A 10,754-nucleotide genomic window follows, 5' to 3' on the forward strand; every position below is an offset into this window, starting at 1 on the left:
TTGTTATAGCTAAATGTCGTCACAACTGTTTTGCTTAAGGAGTTGTCGTTTGTTTTTTTAGTGCAACCCCTTGTTTCCCAAGGGTTGGCAATCATTATATACAACAACTCTTCCTTTGAAACCATTTGTAAAACATATGACTTTCTACGATGTTTAGCGAAGCATTGTAAATCTCTAGTTGTAAATGTATATTTTTCCTATAGTAGATAACAACAAAATTGACGTAGTAAAGAGATTTTTTTATTTTCGTTAGGATGTTACCATTTTCCGAAATAAAAAGATAAAAAAGCTTAAAATTTTTCTTGTTACATTTTTTTTTGCTATGAATTTTTAGAAAATCATCAAGATCATTATCCTCCTTAAAATTACTTCGATTTGACAGAATCATGTTTCATATTGAGATTAAATATAAAATAATATTGATTAAGTTTATGATTAGTAGCTTCAAATCCATTTCTCGATCTCACTAAAACATATCACAAATGATCTACTGAATTAAATGATATCAACAACAATAGCCAGACGACGAACTCTCACCAAAACTACTACAACTTGATTCCCTTGGTAATAACTTATCTTCACCCATGTTTCTTAGATAGTGTCCTCCATTTTCACCATGTAGTTACCTTTTAGTTCCTCCTAACAAAGATTTATAAATTAATCTCCGCCTTCGATTAATCGATTAATACTCTCCTGTTGTTCTTTGGGTGGAAATTGAGTAATGAGTAATTCGTTCAATCTTGATATAAATTTGATCTTTCCTTAAGTTTTTGAAGCAAATTTTTTTGAAGTGATACAATGACGTTAATAGTTGTCTTCTGAACTTTGTAGAGAAAAAAATATCAAAGCAATGACTTCGATTTTAATTATCCCGTCAAAAGAAGAAAAAAAGTTGTTTTAGGTTTTCTACATTATTTTTTTTTCTATTGGTGAGATGGTGAAGAAAATGAAAATATCTCCCTCTATGTCAGCACCACATCATTTATGATGTTATTCATCTATTATCGAGTGGTTCATATAGCAAAATTGATTAAAAGGTTGTTAGAAAGATATCCTTATGAATATAACTTGGTATACTACAAAAGTATTAATAAAACTAAAATTGTATATATATTGATTTTTTTTAAATTATATGTATTTAAATAAGAAAAATAATATTTGTTTTCTAGTGAAATCAATCACACGTTTAGACTTTTATTCTTGAAATTCTTATTTATTTTTGTTCCTCTACAAAACGACACTCTTGCATAACTTCACAACACATCAGCAAGTCGTATTGTAATTAGAATACCTAGATTTACCTTAGAACTAGAATCATTGTTAAAAAAATATTGTGATCATCCACAATCGTTCATGCTAGTGAATCTCATCAAAGGTTGTGTTATTAAGTGATAAAAGATTCCCCTATATGTTATATATATGAATACGGTTTCTACTGATAATTGAAAAAATATGTCAATATATATCTTTGCATGGAGATTGTCATCCATAAAAGCAACGTCTTAAAGGTTGGTAGTTGTACTCTAGTTTATCATTGGTAGCTTCAACAACAAGTTTAATTAGATTCCTTTTTGGTTGGGTGGTGAACAAATATAAAATCTCTAGTTTGAAAGTATTTAAACTTGTTTAACATGAACTATATAAAATATTATAATTAGCAAAATAGTTGGGGTCTCTAATTTTTCTAAGACAATTATAAATAAAATTTTCTGTTGGTGGGAAAATAAAAAAGGATCCTTTCGACCCTTCCAATAACCAGAACTCCTACAACTACCACAACCATTCCTTCCCAGGGAAAATTGTTTTAAAATTGAAAGCGTTTACATGTGCTTTCCAATTGGCTGAAACAGATAAACTCTTACGGATTCATCAAGCACTTACCATTGTTGGAATAATCTATGTAGTATCTACGCCTAATGAATATGGATAAATAATAAGTTGAAAAATATGAAGATAATGAACAAGGAAAGCGAAGAAACGATTTTATACACCACGAAAAAATAAAAATACAACAAGATAAAGGAATTAAATAGGTGTTCAAGGTGGAGCCACTTATGAATTTTCCTCCAACAACCATCTGCTTCGCACTTTTAAGTAAAACGAGTCTTCTCATTTTTAAGAATAATAATCTAGTAAACAGTAGCCATCTTGTACTTATCAGCAACAAGTCTAACAGCTTTAACACCACCCATAAATTTTCTACCAATGTTGTCAAAAAAATAAACCCATTCATCAATAATCAAAGGCTTGGCCTTCTCTGCATCATGATAGACCACCCTTACAATCTTAGGACTTTCACTTACACAAGAAGTTGCAGTACTAGAACCAGAACTAGTGCTACAAACAAAATTATAAAGATAAGTATGCTTCGGAATCACGTCGACGTTAAAATATAAATCTTCATTGTTCATAAGAATAACACGAGCAATTTAACTTTGCAGTTATACATATAGCTCAAACGTATACTCAAACTTTGCAGTTATACATACAAAAACTACTTGGTCATTATCCATATAGCTCAAATGTATACTCCAAGGAGACAAAGACCTCCAATGCGTACATGCCAAATGCTTCAATTCATCTACAGTGCTCGAAGTATTAACAAGAAAAGCAGCAGAATGCTCACCATGATTTAAAACAACATGAATAACCTTCTCAGACATAATTGACACCCCTACATATTACAAAAGAAATAATAATAAACATTTGAAGCTTCAAATCACATTTCAGTTTTGAATAACCTAAAACATAAACAGTGTACATGAATGTACACATTTAATCGAAGCCAAAACATCAAATAACTATAAACCTAAATCTTCATCGTTCATAAGAATAAGCTTCAGAATCTTACTGGAACACGTAATTGAATAATTCAGAAGTCTACGATCTAATATCAGTTTGATTCCGTATCATGCATCATAAAACAAAAATCATCACGAGAATCAAAAGCTAAGATATAACAAAAATCAAATCAAGATCATACAAACAATAAGATGTAATAGATCATATTCATATCATCAACTTATAAACTCAGAAAAACCAAAAAATCAGAAGAAAAAAAAAACCTAAAAATTAGATGTAACAGAACGTACAACTAAAACAAAACTAACCTGAGGTTGAATTCTACTGCAGAAACGATCAAATCCAATCTAACCTCTATGAATCTGCTAAATCACCTCCGAAATTTATATTTGGATCGATCTACCTCAAAATTTGTAATGAATCCAAATCTGAGATCAAAAAAATCGATTTCATAATACTTTCAAACTAATTCAAATCGATCTCATAATACTTTCAAACTATATCTGGAGAAACGATTGAAATCTGATTCATCGCTCTTTCTCTGTCTCGCTCTCTCTCAATCTCAATCTCAGATAAAAAAAATAAACAAATTCAAAAAGCATTGTTTACATATAGAATCGATGGAAGGTCAGTTCTGATATCAAAAATAATCGAAAATCGCTGGAACGGTCCAAATTTGGACTAACTCGTCAAGATTTGGACGAGACTGTGAAACACGAGCCGTTTTTAGATTAAAGCGTCATAGGCTTTGGTTGGAAGGACTAGAGCGTCCAAAGTCCACTAAAAATGGGATTAAATGTTAATTTCTACTACAGATTTTTTTTAGCGTGTTTCATGACAATTAGGTGGCATCCGTCGTTCCCAAAAGAAAAAGGTTCACCACTCTATTTTTACGGGTTTAGCATCGGAGAATGGAGATGCTCTTAACCTTAGCATGGTCCCAAAAAAATCACTCCCACCGATAGAGAGATTGGTTGGGACATGACATGGGTTTAATTGAATAGTAAAATCACAAATTAGCCCATTAAGGTCAAAATCTCTAACTATGTTTTAGGGCATACAAGAAAACTTTGGGGTATACAAAATGATTACCCTAACTAGGATTTGGTGATAAGGGGCATTCAAGAAAGGTAAATTACTTAGTTTTCCTTAATGAATTTATTAATTTACCCTAACTAGGATGTAGTATTATTTATTTTGTCATTTAAATTTTTTTGAAAAAAAAATATTGTTTTAACTTTTTTTTTAATTATTTTTTTTAATTATTTTTTTTAAAAGTAAAAAGAGAATAATTTTAAAAAATAAAACTTAAATATTTAAAAAGAAAAATAGTAGAAAAAAATGTTTTTTTTATTCTAATAATTAGAAAAACAACTAAAATAAAATAAAATAAATATCTTTATTTAAATATTTAATCTTCTTAAAATATTTTAAAAAGGTTCAAAATAGACAATTACAAACTTTTGGTGGGCAACCTAGCAACAAGCCGGGCACCAAAACCTTTTTGAATAACAATGCCTAATCTATGAAAAATAAAACTACCAAAACCACTACTAACGTCCCTGCTAGCTAAACAATTCTTCAGACACTTGAAAAAACACAAAATATCATCCCCAAGTTCCCCTAAAGTAGAGAAAGCTAAAACACCTAAACCATAGCCATGAGATACACACTTGTCCAAGTACTTCGTGTGTTTTCGCGAAACAGCACTAGATATATCTTTGCCTGGAACAAAAGAGCGAGTGCCTTCACCCGGGAAAGGAGAAACCCCTGTAACATCCATGCAAACATCTTGACCATTCTCCCAGTTAGGAATGAAGATATCAGCAGGCCGCAAATCTTTTCCATCATCCGACAGAAATCCTAGGGAAACTTCCTTACGCGCAGGTACACCAGCCTTATAACAAATGTCAGTGACTACATCGCGTACAAAGTCATGTTGAGACTTAGGTCCAACATCCTTGGCACGATGAAGCGTGTGGTCTCCAAATATATCCATAGGGATGTTGCAACTTGAGCATAAATTATTCTCAACAAACAGTAGGATACCCAAGCGGTAACAAAGAACAACTCTAAACTGTCTCGGCCAGGTGCATTGATTAAGCCCACTAATAGGTACAACCAATAAATAATCTTGTGCATGCTTAACTCTGTTGCACTGCCACAGAATGGAATCTCTTACAGACATAGAAAATTGGTCGCGGATTTTCTTCTTAATTGCGTCAAAGTAAGTAACCGTCAGGGAGTGCATGGAAGGGAGGCAGTATCGTCGACACAATAAGAAGAAGCTAGTCCACATACCTGAAAAAAGTTCTGAAGAGTCAACTGTTAAGTAGAACTTTTGTTTGTTGAGGATAAGTCACCAAGGATCACCTTTTGCACCGCAGCCGTCTGACTCTGAGAAGTGAGATACTAAAAAAGAATTAATCTTTTTAAAATATTTAATTAGTAAAAAATCTAAATTTAAAAATAATATAAAAATAAGGGCAGTTTTGACATTAACCAAAATATATGGATAAATGGCTTTTAAGATTAGCATCTCATAACCGGTTTTTGTCTTTATATGATATGCCCTAAAACATAGTTCAAAATCTCAGCATATTTGAAGAAAATTTGGTTCATGTGATTGGAAATTCTCCAACTGCATCTCTACTTGTTCATTGTTTTCTTTCGACAATAAGTGATGGATTTGGTTGTGTCAGCATATGCCAAAATAAACTTACTAAGCTCTGCCAAAGCAGAGCCGGGAAATAAGGTCCGAGTATTTTTGGATTCAATTAACACCAGACAAATTTAGGGGATTAAATATCAGGGTGTCAAGATAACAGATTACAAGATCATGAAGAAAAACTGGACAATAAATAGATTAACATCTAAAGGACATTGAAAATATAACTAGAGCTGCAGCCTCCTTTTAGAATATGTAAAAGTATGTAGTACAAGGTGATAAGAATAACGAAAAACTACAGTTGGACGAAAAATATAACTATACTTGATAGGTAAAACAAAAAAATGATGCACTCTTCAGATTTTCCAACTATTCAGTACCATAAGAAAACACTTACTGTTCTTATAAATGCTGCAATAATTCTTAAAGAAAAGGAAATCAACTAAGAATCAGAAGGGAATCTTGAATCCTATTTTCTACATTTCTCAGCCAAATATTGAAGAGCAATCTTGGCTACCCGCCAGCATAATGAACAAGAGGTATTCGTGGAAGTGTCTGAATAGTTAGAGGAGGAAGAGAATATGTCGATCTGTGAGCAGAGAGAGGAGATGGATTTTTTAAGCTTGATACTGGAGTTTTGAAGAGATGTGATGAAGAAGAAGAAGCCTCGGCAGCAGCAGCAGTTTTTTTACCTCCTACTCCTGTCATTTTGGGAGTGGTGCAGCCAGCAAGATGCATCGGTCTTTTAGGAAGAGGAGGACGAGATCTGTGAGTAGTGGAGATAAGAGGAGAGAGATCTCTTGGTGTAGACTTGGGAGTGTTGAAAAGAGATGAGGAAGATGAAGAAGCCTCACCAGCAACATCTTTCTTACGAGTAACAACACAGGCATTAACTGTGGCTGCAAGACTTTACTGAGTGACGCACCGACTCTAGAGAAGGAGATATGTTGACCACCATCAAAGTTTTTGAGTCCCCCTCGAGACAAGGCTGTTAAGAAACGATTAATAAACAAAATGAAGAAGAAATAAGCATCCGACAACAATAAGAATAGTTATTATTCATCGTCATTGTAACAAAATCAAACAAGGGATCCTTGTTTACCTGGAGAAGGTGTGTAAGTAGTGATTCTCTGTAGGGTACGTGTGTATTCTTCGGTACAAGCGCTTGAATGACACCAGTGAAAGCGGATAAACTTTTGTTTATCGCCTGTTCATTAAGAATTCCAAAAATTAGTCTCAATACGTGATGACATATGTAAACAACAGGGGAAAACAGTTTGATAATATAAGCACCTTTGCTTCTTCTGCACGGTCCCCAATTGCGCCGCTCTCTTTGAGGTTTTCGTTGCCGGCTAAATCTATCATATTCAGGAAGCCGTGCACTTGGGAACTCTGATTAGAAAAAAAAAAAAACCGGCCATGAGGGTGCTGAACTGCAGATAACTATAAAATAAAAAAAATAAAAACATTCAGAGAAATATACTTACCTCGGTAACTCGAGATATGTTGAGGGTCAAGACAAGATGACTTCTTGAGGATTGTTCATTCATCAATGTATGTTCCGTACATCTGAAAGAAACAACAAAAACATTTTGAAACTGAAGACCACTGCTGTTGTCGCACAGCTTGTAAAGGAATATACCTCCTTTCGGAAACCTGTTTCAGAAGGGAGATAAATTGTTCTGGCCCAGAAATATCTTCTTCAGTGAGGTGGGGAACTACTGCTTTTCCATCTTTGCCATGACTAATTATGTACTTCTTTTGCTCGCCACTTTTCGGATCCAGCAGATCATGGATTTGTTCCTTGTATATTTCTAGCACCGTTACCTTCAAAACAAAAGAAGAAAATAACATCAGAGACACCAGCATTCCCAAATCCAAACAAAGAAAAAGCAAATACAAGAAAGAATCACTTCAAACCTTGAGGTTATACTTCCATCCCTTGGTCTTTACAGACTGGAAGTATTGAAATATCTGCTCCACTGAACGAGGTATTATTCCTTTTTCTTCTTTATCTTTCTGATCTAAGCCACCAATCATGGTGTATGTTTTACCAGAACCAGTCTGGCCATACGCGAATATGCAGACCTATAAGCACAAAGCATACATGACACAGAGGATATCACATTGTACCAATTGACACCGAAATGAATAATGCCAGAGACATCTAACTGAGAGATTGCAAACCATGATAATAGTAAAGAAACCCCTGAAGGAAAGAACATCACCTTCTTCCCGTCAAGCGCACTCTGCACCAACTCAGATACATCCACAAAAACATCACCTTCTTCCCGTAAAGAAACCCCTGAAGGAAAGAACATCACCCTCATGGCCGGTTGTTTTTTTTTCTAATCAGAGTTCCCAAGTGCACGGCTTCCTGAATATGATAGATTTAGCCGGCAACGAAAACCTCAAAGAGAGCGGCGCAATTGGGGACCGTGCAGAAGAAGCAAAGATGCTTATATTATCAAACTTTTTTTCTCCTGTTGTTTACATATGTCATCACGTATTGAGACTAATTTTTGGAATTCTTAATGAACAGGCGATAAACAAAAGTTTATCCGCTTTCACTGGTGTCATTCAAGCGCTTGTGCAGAAGAATACACACGTACCCTACAGAGAATCACTACTTACACACCTTCTCCAGGTAAACAAGGATCCCTTGTTTGATTTTGTTACAATGACGATGAATAATAACTATTCTTATTGTTGTCGGATGCTTATTTCTTCTTCATTTTGTTTATTAATCGTTTCTTAACAGCCTTGTCTCGAGGGGGACTCAAAAACTTTGATGGTGGTCAACATATCTCCTTCTCTAGAGTCGGTGCGTCACTCAGTAAAGTCTCTTAAGTTTGCAGCCACAGTTAATGCCTGTGTTGTTACTCGTAAGAAAGATGTTGCTGGTGATGGTGAGGCTTCTTCATCTTCCTCATCTCTTTTCAACACTCCCAAGTCTACACCAAGAGATCTCTCTCCTCTTATCTCCACTACTCACATATCTCGTCCTCCTCTTCCTAAAAGACCGATGCATCTTGCTGGCTGCACCACTCCCAAAATGACAGGAGTAGGAGGTAAAAAAACTGCTGCTGCTGCCGAGGCTTCTTCTTCTTCATCACATCTCTTCAAAACTCCAGTATCAAGCTTAAAAAATCCATCTCCTCTCTCTGCTCACAGATCGACATATTCTCTTCCTCCTCTAACTATTCAGACACTTCCACGGATACCTCTTGTTCATTATGCTGGCGGGTAGCCAAGATTGCTCTTCAATATTTGGCTGAGAAATGTAGAAAATAGGATTCAAGATTCCCTTCTGATTCTTAGTTGATTTTGAACCATGTTTTAGGGCATATCATATAAAGACAAAAACCGGTTATGAGATGGTAATCTGAGAAAAAAAAAGATGCTTGATGGCATACCATTTTTGGACAAATGGATGGCGTGGCCTTTCTCTTCCACTGATTTGGGATATGAGATTTTTATTTGTTTACCATCATCATGTACAGGAGGTCGTACCCTGCAGAAAACACGAATGTTTCCTTTGAGTTCCTGCAGTTCAATTGCAGATCTACGGTTAGTACAAAAAAAGTGTGAAATCAAATAAAATTATAAGAACCATATTGAAATAAGTAATGTTACCAATATCATGTTTTGAAGCTTTATTCTTAGCTTCTCTGCCTCAACAAGCTCTTCTTTGAGGGTGTCCACAAGCTTATTTCGTGACTCCAGTTCAGACTGTACCTCCATATTCTTCTTGGAAGATACCTAAAATTGGAAAGAGTCATAAGCATCAGCCACAGTGAAAAACAAAATGCTAGGAAAAGCTGACAGGATTTCCATGTGTCAATTTGAAATACCATGAATCTGTTTCCTCTGGCAAAAAGAAACTTAGACATCCTAGTAATCCAATGGTCCCTAGCAGCATGTTCAAATTTGGACTATAAGAACGCTATTTGGACTGATATGATTGGAGGCCACCCTCCTTTTGCAGTACTCACAACACAAATAGGGATGATGACTTACATCCTTGGCCATATCTCTAAAAAAATTTAAGGTTGGAATTTAGGGCAGGTAGGAGAGGGAAATTTATCAGTATTTTTAAACTACGCAATTGCCGAACCTAAAAAAAAATCAGAAAAGGAGGTTGCCATGTCATTAGATAGTAACAATGCAACATCGGGGGAGAAGCGATTATAGTTTGAGATCAAAAACAATACTTGTTCTTGTTGAGTTCATATCTTGATAGATGGATTACAAGATTCGTAATTATTGGAATCCGGATCCTGATAATTCAGACACAACTAGATTGATCTTGATACAAAACTGTTCAACATGTTTAATATTTTTAATATCTTAATACCTTGAAATATTTTTCAGTACTTTTTAACATGTTCAGTAGTGATAAATTCTTAACACTAGTTGTCATTATCTGACATAACAAAAACGAAACGACCATAAACCATATCTATTTTATCATGCTAGCCTTATATTTCTTATGACTTGAGCAAATTTACCTGCAATTTTCCTCTGACATCAGCTAGATCACGCTCCAATGTCTTAATCAGTAAATTTTTCGACTCCTGCAATAGAAGTATTCAGATTTTGGTAAACCTTCATACTCAATACTTATAGGAAATGATGGCTACCAAATACAATTTCAATTGGACTTTGATTTTACTGACAATTTGTCTACCTGTACAGATGATTCGCCATTGTACTTGACAGCATATGATAAACTGTTAACTTGTAACAGCAGGCGGTCTCGATCTTGAGCCATCTCTAGTAATTTTTGTTTCAGCTCTTCCAACTCTGTCCTCAGACTCATAGCTTCAGGACAAATGGATTCCCTCGCCTCAGTAAAAGAAGTAGAGGTAGAGGCCTGTGGAAACAAACAATACACATTGGTTTAGAAAAACAAGTCTGTGGACACAAACAATATGATAAGAACCTTGCCGGGAGGGGAAAATACTCGTTGGTTTAAAAAAAAAGATACAAATGAACAAATCAAAAGGTAGTAACTTACCTTATCAGCAGCACATTTGCTCTTACATTGGTGCTGACAAACCACATTTTCTGATTTGTCTCTAGCACGGAACATGTAAACATCAAAAACAAATTTGTCTATTTGGTTGAAGACCACGGCATCACCAACCCGTAAGTCATGGTTCTTGACAAAACCAGACCACCCACCTTGAAAACTTTTAGATTTGTACTTATACTTGACTATATACTTTCCACCTTCTTCATCTTTAAGTGTGACAATCTCTTCGTATGTGACCGTCTCTTC

At 34.9% G+C, this 10,754-nt stretch overlaps 1 protein-coding gene across 1 annotated transcript in view; it reads right to left on the reverse strand.

Moving 5' to 3' along the window:
• Positions 1 to 5,685: 5,685 nt before the first annotated feature.
• LOC113325062 (kinesin-like protein KIN-14N) overlaps positions 5,686 to 10,754 on the reverse strand; it is an 8,488-nt gene continuing 3,419 nt past the window's right edge. Inside the window, exons 3-15 of the mRNA XM_026573300.1 lie at positions 10,491 to 10,750; positions 10,161 to 10,346; positions 9,982 to 10,047; positions 9,107 to 9,232; positions 8,887 to 9,016; positions 8,737 to 8,744; positions 7,699 to 7,818; positions 7,391 to 7,558; positions 7,113 to 7,297; positions 6,958 to 7,039; positions 6,764 to 6,862; positions 6,573 to 6,677; positions 5,686 to 6,458 (exon numbers count right to left, since the gene is read on the reverse strand). Coding sequence (XP_026429085.1) covers positions 6,360 to 6,458; positions 6,573 to 6,677; positions 6,764 to 6,862; positions 6,958 to 7,039; positions 7,113 to 7,297; positions 7,391 to 7,558; positions 7,699 to 7,818; positions 8,737 to 8,744; positions 8,887 to 9,016; positions 9,107 to 9,232; positions 9,982 to 10,047; positions 10,161 to 10,346; positions 10,491 to 10,750 — 1,634 coding nt within the window. The 3' untranslated portion in view covers positions 5,686 to 6,359. The remainder of the gene's footprint in view (positions 6,459 to 6,572; positions 6,678 to 6,763; positions 6,863 to 6,957; positions 7,040 to 7,112; positions 7,298 to 7,390; positions 7,559 to 7,698; positions 7,819 to 8,736; positions 8,745 to 8,886; positions 9,017 to 9,106; positions 9,233 to 9,981; positions 10,048 to 10,160; positions 10,347 to 10,490; positions 10,751 to 10,754) is intronic.

Source organism: Papaver somniferum, chromosome 11 (assembly GCF_003573695.1).
Source record: "Papaver somniferum cultivar HN1 chromosome 11, ASM357369v1, whole genome shotgun sequence".
Taxonomy (NCBI): Eukaryota; Viridiplantae; Streptophyta; class Magnoliopsida; order Ranunculales; family Papaveraceae; genus Papaver; species Papaver somniferum.